Source organism: Bombus impatiens, unplaced genomic scaffold (genome assembly GCF_000188095.3).
Source record: "Bombus impatiens unplaced genomic scaffold, BIMP_2.2 scf_0815, whole genome shotgun sequence".
NCBI lineage: Eukaryota > Metazoa > Arthropoda > Insecta > Hymenoptera > Apidae > Bombus > Bombus impatiens.
The window spans coordinates 714,982-731,511 of NT_177234.1; the positions used below are offsets into that span (position 1 = coordinate 714,982).

The window sequence follows — 16,530 nt, forward strand, 5'->3', positions numbered from 1 at the left end:
GCGTGCGACGTCCGATCATCGGCCGCGCGATTAATTGCGATCGATGCCGAGCTCTAATGAGCCAATCCGTTAACCATCGTTCCTTGTCGTGTTCGGAAACGTTGGCGCGGGGGCGTCCTTTCGATATCTGTACGACGTCGCGACGAGAGAACGAGAGTTTGGCACCTTTGGACGCGATCGTTTCGCAAAAACGAACGATTCGTCGCTTGCAACTTGATTCGCGTCCAAGCGCATCTTTAAAATCGATCATACAGCAACTAGCACGGTCAGTGCGAACTCTGGTCGCCGTTCTTTTCGTTTACGTCGTCCCATCTTTCGTCGCGAAACTTTCGAGCGAGAGAAAGTTTCCAGGATTCAAGTTCAGTTGCGGCCTGACCTTTGATCCGTTACGTCGATCAATTAACCTAATCCCATTCATCGTTGCGCTCTCTCTTTCTCTGTGTTCGCTCGAACTCGACGGAGCTCTGGCGTGGAAATTCCGGCTTGTTTACGTGGCCGAGATGCGCGGCCGAATTTCTCGCGTTACTCGCACGACTTTATTTCGGTTACCTCATCGGTTACGAATCAACGAGTCGAGCCGATCTTTGATACACGTTTTGCGCGCGGTACGTCTCTCTGGCGTACGTCCAAACAGATATCGAAACACCCAACGTCCAGCTTATCGAACTCTCGATGATCTATATTTACGCCGTACCGCAACACTGTCCGATTGTTCCTTAAAAATCGTTTACCTTTGTTTGTATGCTTTTCGTCCGACCGTACCGACGTATAGAATAAGATGATAGAAATCGATAGGGTAGGAGAAAAAACGCGATAAAGTTTCGAATTGCGTATCACGATAGCGTATGACGCGTAAACACGCGCGTCACGCTGGCGTCAGTTACCATGGCACGATTTATCGAACACGATCCGCTGGAGTAAATTGATTTACGATTACGTTTCCCGCACAGAGAACACCGCTGGTTATGCAAAACGACTGCGTCACGTTCGTTTGATCTGTCGTGTAAATACGAAGAAGTGGACGGAGCGATTCCGTGTGCTTTTCTTTCGCAATGATCGGAGGAGCGCTGTTTGGATTATGAGTATCTTTATTTCCGGAGCTAAAAGAGGATCCAAGGAACGAACGAGAGCTTTGCCCTCTGCCTCCCTCGATACTTATCCATCGAATCTATTTCTAACGTTAGACAGGATTTTTCGTGTAATTTGTATAGTTAATCGAGTGGAACGACTTCTGAATGAAAAGCGTCGAAGATACGATAAGCAGGCACAAGGTTATCGCTCCCTGCCGGAAAGAAGATCTCGACGTCTCACGAGGTTCCTGTTGCTGTCGAAGGAAAAGCTGGCCGTGTGATCGATGGTCGAATCACTTCGTCCACACCTGGCACTTGAACGAGTAAATAAATCATCGACGAAAATAAAATTCCGTCCTCCTCGTCCTATCTTGTTTCCTTGTGTATTTACATCGAGAAACGACTCGAAACAACGTAGCGACAATCGTGGGTCGCGACGATTAATATTCTGATTCACGAAACGTTTCTGCCAGCGAAACTGCGCTCGTCGCGTTGTTTTCACGACATAGTTCCAAACTTCCTTCCCCCTGTTGAATTTGCAAGGTTACGGTTTTCTAGTCACGAACCATGGAATTAATTTCTCGTTTATGAATCGTTGGTTTGGCAAACAGTCGTGGTTGGACCTTGACCCCATCCGCTCATGGATCGACTAGAAATCGTACACGGTTGATTCCGCGGAACAGCGAAACGAATCGAATCGACGTTCGTTCGAAATGGAAGAACGTGGATCGATCTGAAAATGCGGCCGTAGAAGGCGCGACATTCCACGGTCGTGGCGAAGGGTCGAAATTAGTCGACCCGATTGCCACGAAAGCCGGTTCTTCTGGAGGGAAACGGAACAATGCCAATGTTATTTCGGTCGATGATCGAACGTGTGTGCCATGGTCGGAGAAAAGCGTGCCACCGGATCTCTACGAAGTCATTTCGCGAGCCGACCGAATTAGACCGCTGAAAACTTTGCAGCCGTTCCCACTGTTCCTAGGACGACCCTTCGTTCCACCTTGTGTCAGGTGCATGGAATCTTTTGCTCAACGAGCACGCTTCCACCTTGCGGCTTAAGCGTTAGCGGCTCGTCCACGCTTTTCTGACCCTCTCGAATAGTCTTTGGATCAAAGATTAATATCCCAACGCACACAGCTATTTTTCTACCTTTTGCTCGGATCGAAATTAACGTTGGTCTTACGTGAAACTTGGACGAGTGGGGCAAAGAACAGAGTATCGTCAGCGGGCAAACAAAATGCTAAATACAAAAGCTGCGATCTTAGCTTGCTATCGTATTATATCGAATGTCCGTTGCGCAGGCGCCCGCGTGTTTACGCGAAATAGGTTGATGCATACACTTTTTTCGATAATCGCTCCGAGAATAGCCAACCTTCGACGCTGCATCGACCATCGTGTTTATCTTCCACGATTCCTTGCGTGGAAACTTTGCTTTTAACTGTCTCCGATGCTCGAAATCGATGGCCGCGGCTCATTTTGGAACCGGTCGATACGCGAAGAACGCTGTAGCAGCAGGGAAGCGGTCAAGTGCAAAGACCTAAACAGAATGCTAGTCGTGCAGCTCTCTGTTTCCACGACTTATCGCCCAAGCTGCTCGGTTTTCGTTTAAGTATTTTTGACGAATGAACGCGGCTCCGGTGACCTGAATTCGCGTCATTCATTTTCGCGTTGCAACAGCAATGCGCTATTTTCGAAATTGCTCTCGTACGCGGCTTCTAGTCCGAACGATCGATCCCGTCTGCTATAATACTCCGAAGCGCTCGCTCGATGAAATTTTAAAGAAACATTAATTGCTCCGAAGCGAAACTTGGATCGAAAAGTAGTAACGCGTGGATTATATACAGGATGGTTGGTAGCTGGTGGTACAAGCGGAAAGGGGGTGATTCTATGCGAAAAAAGAAGTCGAAAATATAGAATAAAAATTTTTCGTTTCAGGCTTTGTTTTCGAGAAAATCGACTTTGAATTTTCGCTCGGTACGCGTACGGTACGTTATAACGGATCTCATTGTAGATCGTTGTCTCGATGGAAAAATTAAAAAAAATTTTTATTCTATATTTTCGACTTCTTTTTTCGCATAGAATCACCCCCTTTCCGCTTGTACCACCAGCTACCAACCATCCTGTATATAATCCACGCGTTACTACTTTTCGATCCAAGTTTCGCTTCGGAGCAATTAATGTTTCTTTAAAATTTCATCGAGCGAGCGCTTCGGAGTATTATAGCAGACGGGATCGATCGTTCGGACTAGAAGCCGCGTACGAGAGCAATTTCGAAAATAGCGCATTGCTGTTGCAACGCGAAAATGAATGACGCGAATTCAGGTCACCGGAGCCGCGTTCATTCGTCAAAAATACTTAAACGAAAACCGAGCAGCTTGGGCGATAAGTCGTGGAAACAGAGAGCTGCACGACTAGCATTCTGTTTAGGTCTTTGCACTTGACCGCTTCCCTGCTGCTACAGCGTTCTTCGCGTATCGACCCACCCCCTTTTTGCTTGTATCACCATTTACCAGCCATCCTGTATGTTTTGTCATCGACAGATGCGCTTGACAGCCAAATTGCGAGACGACGTAAAATACAAAGCGTCTTGCTATTCGCTTTTCCATTCGGAACGTTTTCTTTCCATTCTTTCGTTTTCTAGCTGCGACGATCGAGCAGGATATCCGATCGATCAGAAGCTCACCACCGTAGCGTTCCTAGCGCGAGCTAGAACGATCGAGCGTTCGAGGGTGCACGCTCGCGGGTCAAATGGAAGCGCGAGAGACAATTTTTGCGCAGCAGACGCGTAGTACGTGAACCACGACGCTCCCGAAATAGACAACGCGGTAGAATTTTACGACGGCGACGCTATAACGGCTTGTTGCGTCACTGTTACGCCACGCTTTTCTATAAAGGCCGTTTGTTTCCCGTCAGAGGCTCAGACCGTCTTCCGAAATGATCGTCGATGATGCTCGAGTCTCGCGCGTCTAAACCTGTCGCGTGTTTTTTATCAGAAATATTCACAAGCTTGCCGACGCTCTCGCCGAAATTCCTTACGAGATTCTATGGAGATCCGGTTACGATTACGTTGGCCGTACGCCCGAATACGAACTGGCAGGGAACAATGCGAACGTTCGTTGCGTGTTTCTGTATTTTATTGTCAGACAGAGTGAAAGAGTATCGATCGTCGATCGACAAAAGGCTGTTGATCGTCGATCAACTAGTCTTTTGAGGATCGAACGTTGTCCTCAGCGGGTAGTGGCTCGTGTGTGGCTGAGTGTGACTCGTTTCACTTACCGAAACCAGAGACCACTGCTTTTACTGCCGCAGAAAAAATCAAAGACGATCGCGAAGATGCGAGAACGCCGGACTCGACGTGACTCGCGCGAATCAGGAGGACGGGAAACGCGACTAGATTCGATCGAAGAGGGAAGAACGGGTTGGTCGATTATTCTCGCGGTTTGCTAGGCCTTTCGTTCGCCTCCAATTGACTGACTCTAATAAAAGACGGGAACGGTTCTCGGTGTCTGGACACTACGCGATCGTGGTGGGAGCTTCGACAAGAAATCAAAATAGATTACCGACCGGCCGCAGGTACGATTAATAGGGTTTCCGGTTGGAAGAAAACCAATTCGGACGTGTTAGACGAACGAGAAAGGTGGTAACAAATTGTAACAGCTGAAGCTTTGTAGCTTCTCGAGTTTGCCGCGTTCCAGAGGAATCATCTTTCGGTCGCATCGAAGTTTTTCTCGATTCTGAAAAACTTCGGTTTAGTACTGTCACAGTTTGAGTTAATAAAAAAGAAAAAGATGAAACATCGACAAGTTGTTTGATTATCCCAGTCATTTCTTGGAGAAGAAGAAACATGGAAACGCGCTGTACTCGATTGATCGTATATTTGAGTAACGCTTAATACAGACATCGAAACGAGTGAGTAAAGTTATTAGTCAGCGACGAATCGAGATAAAAAGATCGTAGGTTTGGCCAATTCGCGTTTCTACAACATAATTCGCATTGCGCAGTGGCCACGGTGACGAACATGCTTGTACGATGTTCGGCTTCAATCCTACACGATTCCTATTTCCGTCCATCTAAATAAAGCCGAAAGCGGCCCAGTTCCGGCGCAACGCGCGAGACAACGCCTCGCGATTGCGCTGCACTTCGTATCACTATGCCGCAGATATTTTAACAACAGTCAGACTGTTTACGATTAGCCAAGATCGACGTTTAAACTGTCACGAGAGCTCGATATCTGTCAGCGAGAACAGCGAAAGTTTCCAGACAAGGCAGAGAAAGATTCTGGAACAACCGAATAAATCGTTTGACGATTGCATAAAATTGCACGGTAACTTGTATATTACTCAATGAGAATTTATTTGCGCCGGTGATCGCGGCAATGTCGACGTTAAATCGTTCGTAAGCTCGGAAACGATGTTCTCGTACACTTAAGAGCGGTAAACAGGCCCGAGCTTGGCACGAATCGCGATTTACGCGCACCTTGACAGCTGACTGTGCGCATTTGGGTCACCGGTGAGATTTCAGGTTTTCTTAATGCGAAAGCAATGCCACCGATGCAATAAAAACGCTCGGCGGAACGATGCAAAGTACCTTCGCAAAACAGTCGCGCGCGATCTTTCGTTTTTTCGCCGGATCTTAACCGTAAATGGAAAAATCAACCGCATGTGGCACGACGAATCAGATTTGCTTGAAAGAGTAACAATAAAAATTGTTGGCTTCGTGAAAATTAATTAAAAAAATATGAATTATCCGCTCGAACGATTCAGTATTTCCCGCGTTAGAATTCGAAACGTGTATCGAGATTCGTTTCTATGTATCGATGGCAACGATCGAGGTTAGCAAACCTCTACCGTCGATAAAGGAGATTTCAGTAGATAAGAACGTTTCGTCACGGAATGAGCTACGGCTATCTTACTAGCGCCGCACGGTAAGTTTATCTGATCGGGTACGGCCGGTATTATTTCCTCTTTCGAGCGGGAAATTTAAAACGTTTAAGGACGTTTCATTAAGCAATTCGTAGCTTGTTTTAACTTTCGTCGACTCAAACGTTGCCATAAATCGTCGCAGAGGTTTCGATTACCGAAATTTGCGAGCAAACGGCAAATAAACGTACTCACCTCGTCGCAAGCTGCGCACCTGGGTTTCAGCTGTTCGGCGTAATGCCTCTCGCAGAACAGAGTGTCGTCGTGTACGCAGTAAGCGAGATCAACGAGAAGCTCCTTACACTCTGTGCATCGGAAACAAGCAGGATGATACAAAAGACCCAACTTGCTCGCTGATACGGCGAGGCTACCGTATTTCAGGGGTGCGTGACACGCGCCGCAATCCTACAAACGAATCAAACACTCTTAGTTTCCATAGAATCGCATAGAATAGTAATATTCGCGTTGATACTTACGAGATCTCTCTCGAGTACTTCTTGTACGCTTCCGATATCCAACGCGATCTCGTTTCTCGCCGCCATAAAATCGTCCGCGCTACTGGCATGTTTCGGATTCAAATGGCGACAATAAGCTCTGGCTAAGTCCTGCTTAGGTAGCTGAATCGCCAATTGTCGGTCCCTGTATCGTTCCCCAGGCGTGCCTAGCCTGGGTACGGATATCTCCGGCAGCATGGAGAAGTATTCTTCCACCTGTAACAAAAGGGAAACGAGCGTGATGTAGCGCCGATGTGATTTCTAACGAAACAAGGACGAATCGCTGCAAAAACTCGCGTGTCTATCCAATGTCCAGTAAGATACGGTAAACGCGATTGGGTAGCGGAAGGAGCGAAAGATAGAGCATCCGCCGATGATAAAGACCAGCTCCTGGTAATTTACGCCGAGGGCTTTGGAAAATATTGTAAACTGCAAGCGCGTGTAAACGAGCTACTCGACCGTGAACGCGTAACGCAACGTTTTTCACGATCGTATTACTACTGTATCTCGTTATTAGAGAGTTGGTTCCATCTGCGGATGGTATCCTCTCGACGTAATCGACCAGATAACTCCCGACAATTGTAGAATTTCATGTGTTACGATTGTTTGTTGAATCTCGGCGGTTGCGTCAAATCGAGACGGTACGCGCGCGGTTAAACGGGATCGAGCAGGAAACGATTATCACGTTGCACGGAACGAGCACGGAAGAAACGATCGCGATTACCCACCTTGTAAGCTGGTAGACCAGGAGGAGCCCAGGCGAGGCCCTTCTCCCTGGGGTCGAAAGCAACCGGGCACGAAGATTCTTCGCCTTTGAGGCCCAAACGAGACCTGACCGACACCCATTCTTCGTGGCATACATCGTGCGCCTCTCGGGGACACTTGCAACTGGTGCAGTTCTTTCTGAAAAGGAGAAAGAATCTCTCAGTGATTCGTTACTTTGCAAAGTCATGCATCATTCATGATATACTGGGAATTTCTCGTGGTATCGAGCAAGAAGATTAATGTCTCTCTCCCGTTTAGGAAACTGCCTTAGTTTCCCCGTGGCTGTATGTAGGGCGGACACCAATACCTTAGCTGCACGTATCTATTAAACCGAGAGGATACCACGCAGGCTAAATATTTGTCTCCAGTCTTTCATTAACTCCGGATATGTCTCCATGTCCTGATAGAACCTTTAATCGAATCCAGTTTTATTGCGCTTTAACACGAAGCGCTTCCTGCCGATGCTCTAAATCAATGCAAACATCTGCGTTATTTTTTTCCAACGATGTCCTCGTTTCCTATTTTTTTCAATTCATCTACTGTTCCAACTGGGATACGCTCGTTTCGTCAACGTTAACAACTCTCGATGCCGCGACCTGATTTTTCTTAGCGCGTCCAAAACTACGATATTAATTCCACCAGAAAGTTTGGAAAAACTTCGCCTGCAGCAATCTGCGACTCGATTCGGGAATAACAGAGGAAAGGCTGATTGCGCAAAAGTCGCGACTCTAATTCCTGCCGCCCACGTATCACACGCTAATGGTCGGATCGAACGTCAATCGTATAATCAAGGGGATGCATTTGCCCTGTTGCCGGCATTCATCGCCGTTCTACCGCACCCTTCCGGATATAACAGCGACAAGGTCGCGTCGACTCTAACACGAAACTCTCTTTTCTTCTTTCGTGCATTTGACCTCGATAATACGACTACAAGGGCTCTCAGATAAATCTAACAAAAGGAAGCTTTATCTGGCGCTATATTCAGGAAAAAAAACGGGGAAAAATAAGACGAGGAAGCGACGAGTGGTGCGGCGATTTACTCGCAAATCTACGAATTTCGATTTGTAGGAGCAGACGAATGGTGAAAACGGACGAAACATAGGCGAAGATCGACGCAGAGGAGAGCTCGTTAAATTTAACAGTGCCAGCGGACGCATTAATGGGCCGCCGTAAAATCGGGTTTCATAGAAGCGCGATTTCGAGACTGAGAAGACATTCGCGCTCCACGCAACTTGACACCTTATTTTCGTCGATCGAGCAACCGAGAACGAAAAAGATTCTTCGTATCCCGTTCGTAAATTCTCGAAGCTAAACTAGTCCATCGAGAGCTCCTTTCGCGGGTCGTTCAAAGTGCGACCGACAGTTCGTAAAAGGCGAAGCATCGCTCTGTTCTTACGTGACCGCGATATCCAGCTATACTGAAACTTATCTTTTCCCCTTGATAATCAGAGGAACAACGATTTTTAGCTCGGCAACCTTTGAGGAATTATCCCCGTGGGGCACAGCGCAACACTTTTCATAATGTCGCGTTCATAATGTCAGTGAAATAGACACTTTGTTTGCCAACGAACCATAATCCGGCTGTTGACAAAGAGGTCTTGAGCGATAAAGGGTTCTCGCGGCTGCTACGGAACGGCTCGTTTCTCGCGCCTTTTTCGTTGACAAGGGGACGATAACGTTGAACATCCACCCGCGCGTCGTGTTACGTTCTCTCGATATTATACGAGCGCCGTGCATGTGTCCTGGCATTGCAGGGTGGATGCAAATTAACGTTGACGCCTCGTTAACTCTGCGAACGTGAAACGTAATACTCGCATGGTGGACCATAATTCATTCGCATTCATGGCACGCTGTCCTAGAGCCGTTTCAACTGGTTCGCTAGCGACACGCTCGTTTTCCTTTGCCCACGTGAATATCCGCTGACACCGATTCGATCGCGAATACGATTCCGCTCGTCGTGCTCGTAAAAAAGCAAATTTTCCACGAGAAACACCGCGTTTTCGAGTAATCGATTTGTACGAACGAAGGTTTTTAAATTTGGCTGTCGTTGTGCCTCGCATCGAACTCGTGAAAAACAACGCGCACGAGTTTAACCAATTGCGCGCCTCTTTAAATCTCGTTGCGAACTAGTCAGAGTGGTTTGCTACGAAGCTCGAGTATAATCGACAATGGTTAGGAAGCACCGTGGCCTGGTCTGAAATGGCATCTCGTAAAGAGCGACGAGAATCACGGAGATGCCATCGTAAAAAATTTAGCAGAATAATTTACGAGGTCCCACGCGCGTCACGCACGACTATTTGCGTCCTTCGGTTCGAGCAGCGAGACCATACCGCGCGATTAATTCCTCGGGAGATATATAAACCGAGCGATTTGTCCCGACATTCCACGATGGGTGATACAAGCGTAACGCGTGTAAGCGGCGCTGTTGGTGCGGAATCCGAAAAAACGTAAAACTGAAGAGGCCGGAGCCAGAGTGGACTTATATTAATGCGCTTCTACCGCGAGAAAAGAAGCCGCGCCGGAGGAAAATTGCCCTGGAATCGTCGCCAGATCATCGAGTTTATTAATTGCCAGCGGTGGAAGATAACGCGCCGTCGTGGTTCGAAGGAACACGCGTAACACGACTCGTTAAACGACGCTAATTCGATTTGCACGCGGTGCGATTGAAGGAATCGCGCGCGTGTCACACGGTCGATCGACCGACTACGTTTCTACGGCACGGCGCCTCGCGCGCCAAGAAAGGTGCGCGCGTGAAATCTGGAAAAGCGAAAGACTGTGTCGTGAGAAGTAGTCGTCGACGTGACTAACTTCGATCCGACTTTCTAAGCTGCTTTCTGTCGTGAAACGGGCAACCAACGAGCCATCGACGGCAACTCCGTCTGCCTGCTAATGCCGTTTAATTATATTTTTGCTGCCCTTCCCCGCCAATCCTCTCACCGGCGCTAATGGACCTCTAGAATTTTAATTGGTCGCGATGTTATCGAGTAAACGCGTTGCCTTGAGATTGTTAGACGTCCGTGAAAGGTGTTACGGTCTGCCCGTAAACGATATATCAACTGCGATGGCACGTGTCTGGGAGGAGCAAATATTAACCGTGTACTATCGTTAAACACGTCGGCCGGAATCGAAAGCGTATGTACCTTAGGGCGCCAGCTAGAACTCGATAAGAACCACCGAGAGCTCGATAAAACCTGAATTCAAATATCGCCATGGTAAAACCTGAATTCCCTACGTTTTAACCCCAGCTAAATCCAAATCCGATAGAACAGGTTTGCCACATAATCCACTCGCAGCAAACTCGTTTGCAGAAACTAACTTTGCCGCTTTCTTCAATTACCTAACTATCAGCTCGAACAGCTCGAACTGGTCGAACACCTTACAGTACAGGTGCAACACCCTGACGCAGGCCCACTTCATACCGGGCCAGGGTGCCAGGCTGAGATCCAGCCCGTCCTCCAGGGGACACTTGCCGATGGCGAGGCCTCGTTTCAGCTCCGCGCCGGAGATCGTTGGAAATCGATTTTTTCGATCGAGCATGGGATTCCTCCTGGTCCGTGGTGCATCCACGCCACCGGGAATTAATCCCCTTTTGATCTCGGCACCGGACAACGTTGGGTACCTGTCCCGACGATCCAACGATACCGCTTTCTTGTAAAAATCCTTCTCGGACACGGTAGGACATCTGGCGCGCGTCGCTTCGTGAAAAGGAGGACTCATGGGTCGTTTTTTCGGCTCCGGTATCTTCACTCTTATCCCTTGAGGTTCTGCGCCCGGCGACGATACGCAGGACACCCTCACCTCCATCTTTGGGCCCTCCTGACTCGGTCCCTTGGGACTCATCCTGGGGCCCAAACCCGAGAGCAGCGTTGGCGTCGTATGACGCCTTTGCAGTTTGTCGTTCAGGATGAGCCGCTCGACTCTCTACCTTCGATCTTCATCTTCGCGTCCGCTTCTCGAGATTTCAAGGGTTCTCCGAGCTTCGCGAATCTTCCTCAATGTTCTTGCCAGGTGTCTAGAATGATTAATTTTAAGGCTAGGAGAAGATTTCTGCTTTCTCGTTGATCCTCGTGATCGCTGGCCGAGTCACAGGTGTACCGGACTTTCGTCCCGAGTGTGAGTCATCGAAACTTCGCGATGATTGCCGTTGCACAGAGCGAAGATTGGCAAACGGCACGTCGCCACGCGCGATGATCTTTCAAGACGTGGAGTTTCTGGAAAATCACGCGCGAAGATACTTTCACCGGACAAAAAGCTAATCGAAGAGTAACGGAAAGCGGGGCGCGGATGATCGAACGTTCTTCTCGCGTGCAAGAAACGCTCCCGATCCATATTAGCCCGTTCTTTCTGTTTTCTACCCCTCGTAAAAAGTCCCATCCATCGAACGAAAACGTAAGAAAGAGAAACGATCGAAGGAGCGACGAGCGACCGAGAAATAACGCGATACAAGCTGAACGTTCGTTTCGCAACTAGATCGCGAAACTGCCAGTGCTCGTAGAAAAACGGCACGGTCGGTTTATAATTCGGCTCGAATGCAGGTCGATGGTCTGTTTTATCGCCGACGAACGGACGGCTGTCGCCAGAAAAATTATTACATCTAGACGCGCGCGAGAGCTTTGTACGCGCGGCCGCTTGAATTTATTTTCATTGCGGAAATCGCCATGGTTCACCGAGACACGCGGTTATTTATAGGAAGGACGATCCTCCGGGATATCTGTGCGTGTCGTTGGTGTAAAGAAGGACCGAAGGTTGCGCGTGAAAACGCTCGATCGAATCAAGAACCGAGAGATCGAAGCCGAGAACCGCTTTGTTCGTGAATTTCGCCAACTCGTTGTTCTCAAAGATTATCACGTTTCTCGAGCCGAGCGATCGCTAACTTATCTACAAGGTCGATGAAGTCACATTTGCCTCGAATTTTCATTTCCGCCTGCTTTCGATCGACAACCTGGCCAAGCGTTGGTGCGCGGCGATACAACTCAAACAACCGGCAATCTGAACGCGAACAAAATTTTCGGAACGTGCCATTTTGACGAAACGCGTTCGACGTTCGATACGGTTTTTCGTGGCCGTGCTGAGCTAATAGAATCGGAGTGCTGTACGTTGTCGCGATGAGATAATCTCTATAAATCTAACATCGAAGATAACAGGATGGGAGCAAGAAGTTGCCTTTTCCTTACACCAGCGTGCTTCTATCGACCCACTCGCGTTCCGATGAAAACGAATAGGAATTTCCGTACAGAGACCTGGCATTAATCCTACACGCTTTTCAGCTTCGAAGCAACATCCACCGTTCCATTCCAGATAGTTGCGGATCTATCGGAAGAGCGATTAAAATCAATTATCCCAGATCTCGCAGAACCGCCGCGAGGAAGACTCGGTTCTAATAACGTATCGATATGAATTCGATCGCTAACCGCCCATTTTGTACCTCCGTCGTATAAATAACACGTTAGACAGCAGATAGCGAGCAACCACGTATGCCGCTTGCAGCGTACGCGAACAAGGTTGACGTAAGCAAGAAGGTAGGAGCTAATAACGTTCGACGCGCGCGTACGATGTATGTATGTATGTATATCGGACGTTAATGGCTTGATATAATCAAAGCCCGGTGACGACCGACTACGATCTTTCTTCCATTTCTCAAATGGTTTTACCTGGAATCCGATTATTCCGTCACAGGTGAATCATCGCGAGCGCAAATCTAGCGCGAGAATCACCGATAGGGAGAAGGGGAAGGGACAGGGGTCGGTTAGTTAGTCAGTCGTCAAATTGCATCCAGGCGAATTCGTTTGCCAAGAAGAGAATCCGCTAATAAGAGCAAAGTATTTTCGTCGTTCGTTCGGTGATCGCGTACCGGTCGTTCGGAAAGAAAAATGCGTTTCGCGATTGAAATATCGGTGACTACGTGCATACGTACATCGTTGTGTGAACGTATGCAATCGTATGCAATCGTTCGAAACGCTTACAAAAGACTGTGATAAGAAATTCTTACGACGATAAGAAATTTATGTCGTTTCCTACGATACGATAATTTTTCGCGACAGAATGGCTGTTCGCGAAATTTTTCACGCTGCGTTCCCGCATCGAATCATGCTTCGTACTTTCTGTTTACAGCGACTTAGAAATCGCATAGCGCTCGGCAACAGGCATGAAAACGTTGGACAAGCGTAGTGACAGGTGTCAGGATGTGAAACAAAGAAGCTAGACAGGCAGCTTTCGCGTCAAGGCAACGCATCTTGACGGCATATTATCGAGATAGGAAGGCGGACGGCTAATGGCTATTAATTAGATAAATGTTGGCTATATTAAGCGGCGACGATGTAGCCCGAATGGAAATAACTCGGTCGCGGAATAACACGCAATTTCGCCTTGTTTTTGTTTTCCCGATGGCGTGTTTCGTCTATTGCCTATCATCGGCGATCGCAGGCCAGCCCCGCTGGTGTTTTTCGATGCTTGCATCGTGACTCGCGCGTTTCGCGTCCCGACGAAAGTGAAACGAACTAGGGGGGAGCGGCTCGATGCCGACGTAGCCATCGTCGTTCACGATCGGTATCTCGGCCAAACGAGCACCACGATAAAAATATAAGTAGGTAATCTCGCCTCGGTGAATTCTCCGTCGTTTCCGTTTATCTGCGCGACTCTAGACAACTCGCATCGTGCAGACCGTTCGACCTCCGCCGCGTCTCTGTAAAACGTATGTATATCGCCTACCGTAACAACTTGCACGTGTGTACACAGAAGCGAGGAACGCGCTTGCACTGTTATTATTCGCGAACTGCACACCACCACTCGTAATCTTGGCCAACAGGGCGAAATCACCGCACTGTCTTCTAGATAGCACCGTAGATTATTGCGAATCTGCGATCGGGGCGAGAGGAAGATTAGCGCGATAAAAGTGAAGATACAAACGCGCGCGGTAGGCAGCCGCGGGAACGCGGGAGATTCGAAATGAAACGGCACGGCGCGACGCGTGCCACGTAACAGAGTGCATTCGCAGAAGGAGCGTACTTCAAACTGGCGCCATGAGATTCGACGAGAACGTAGGTAGGTGTGTACCTATAGTTAATACCGGGTGGTCCGTGAAACAGTGCGGCTCGGTGGCGCAGGCGCGGGCGACGCGGATCCCTCGAATGTCGTCGAAAGCTCCGACACGGACCAAGCTCCCACCTTGTCGTGAATTGCAACCGAACACGAGTCGAATTAGAAGCGCGGCCCGCGCAGCTTGCTGATCGACCATTTACGCGCGCTACCAGTATTCTCGACTTAACCCCCGGCAAATCTCTGGTTTTAAAAACCTTCGAGAGGGCTGATTCTTCGGCATCACGAAACGTCGAGCAAACTTCGAGGGCGATCCGATGCTCTTCTAGCCTTTTCGTCGGTCGCGTCGATAAACCGACGACAAATCCCTCGAGAGCGACTGGATAAACCGGTAAAGAGCGAACATAACGACGAAGCGACGTTTCCTTATGGTTCTAATTCGCAAACTGACGCGAGACTGTAACGAATGCCGGTGAAAATAGGTAATTTGCTGGACGATCGATAACTTCGGAAGCTGCTCGATTCGACACGCTCTATGACCGCATCAGGTAACAAACGCCTGGCAAATGTCTCGTTACAGCGATTCGATAAAAGATGTACAACGTGTAAATCACGGTGCAAGACGACGCCGTGGCATTTCGTCGTGGATCGTTAACGCGTTTGTTGGATGTGAAGTCAGCATTTTCGATTATGCTGCTCGAGGCGTGTTTGAACGGCACAGGGAAACGCGTTCAGACCGACCGTTCTGAAATATTGGCACTGTCGCGTTGCACGGAAGTTGTCGTTTTGCCCGAACGTGTGCAATAAGATGGACGATGCTTTTACGAATCGTTTAACGCTTGCCATTTCGAGCACTTTTTCGCTCGAACGCAGTCAGCGGAGAAAGGAAAATTACCCAGCTCGCTGTTTCTCGCGAGACCTTCCTCGCTGCTCGACTTTAATTATTATCATTATTTATTTATGCAGCGTAATTTCTCCACGATGCGGAAGAGAAATTACCTTCGTCTTTTTGCGAGAATCCAAATACGGTAAAAGATTCACCGTGCCTCGAAGCAGTCGTATCTACCGGTGAAAGGATTTTTAAACGCATTATCGTCTATTTCTTCTTCTTCTTCTTCTTTTTTATTTTTTTCGTTCTCATTGTCCGCGCGGAGCTATGTCAATCGCAATTGCACATTGCACAACGACCAATTAAGCGCGGTGCGTTTATCTCGAAGAGCTAAATGGTTGGAAGTAATTTCCTTCTCTTCAAGAGGTAAATTTGACGTCTCGCGTGTTTCCTCGCGTTAAACACAAGGTGAACGCGCCGAGATTCATGCTACATTTGCCGCGTCGACTGGAAGATCTGTCGCGGTCGGTAGATATCTCGTTCTTCGCGCTTACGTAAGAGGAAGCGCTAATAGAGAGCGATTTCGGTAAGCGGTCGAGCCTCCCTCGAAAGCTGCGCAGATCGCCACGAAAATATGACATAAGCCGACAAGATTTTGGCATAGTCTACCGACAACGACTGACGTTGGGACGCGCAAGACAGCCTGTCGTAAACACACGCGTTCGTTTCTGGATTATCGCCCGTTACTACACCTGTCTTTCTACGGGCAGGTATTTCACTTACACGGTATGCAAATTACACGCGAGAATTACTTGTAAATGTTCTCGAGTTTGCGCAAGTTTTTATAGATTTACGTTTCGCCGAAGCGGAATAAAGGAGAAACGATCGATCGATGAACAGGCAATTTTATTCTGCCAAGAAGTTACGATGCGGAAACTACGGATTCGAAGGGATCTGGCGCTATCGAAAACCGAAGAATAGCCGGAATAAGTTTCATACGAATCACCTTGGCAATGAGTCGCTGATTTATTCTGGTACGGACGTGAGTGAGATTTATTTGACGTACCCATATATTTTAACTAACCACGAATTTCTAGGACGTTCGCTGTGAATAACTAACATCGAATGACTTTGAAACAATAAACGATCATTTGCGGTTTTGATCGTGACATCCTGATACTGCGCAGACCAGCTTCTATAGTTTTCATTCGACTTATCTATCTACTACGATAGTTGAGGGAAATTTCCAAACGTAAAACGTCCAGCCATATGTCGCAACAAACTCGATTAGCTATATTAAATGCAGCACGATTCCGTTCGAAACGTTACGAGCACGAGGAATTAGTCGTATTATCGATCAGCGATGTCCTTAATCTCGCAAACGAAAAGCTACGTAATCGTCAAAGACGCGAGACGTA

At 48.1% G+C, this 16,530-nt stretch overlaps 1 protein-coding gene across 7 annotated transcripts in view; it reads right to left on the reverse strand.

Annotated features, from left to right (window-relative positions):
- Positions 1 to 16,530, reverse strand: part of LOC100741757 (four and a half LIM domains protein 2) — a 71,988-nt gene that overhangs the window by 19,843 nt on the left and 35,615 nt on the right. For 5 of the 7 annotated variants that reach the window (XM_033323165.1, XM_003492680.4, XM_012390550.2 and 2 more), the window contains 3 exons: positions 7,212 to 7,386; positions 6,466 to 6,699; positions 6,185 to 6,394 (listed from right to left, as the gene is read on the reverse strand). In XM_033323165.1, the coding sequence (XP_033179056.1) occupies positions 6,185 to 6,394; positions 6,466 to 6,699; positions 7,212 to 7,386 (619 nt within the window). Of the gene's footprint in view, positions 1 to 4,346; positions 4,548 to 6,184; positions 6,395 to 6,465; positions 6,700 to 7,211; positions 7,387 to 10,585; positions 11,460 to 16,530 lie in introns of those variants that run through there. The other 2 variants (XM_033323164.1, XM_033323167.1) reach the window with 2 other exon arrangements.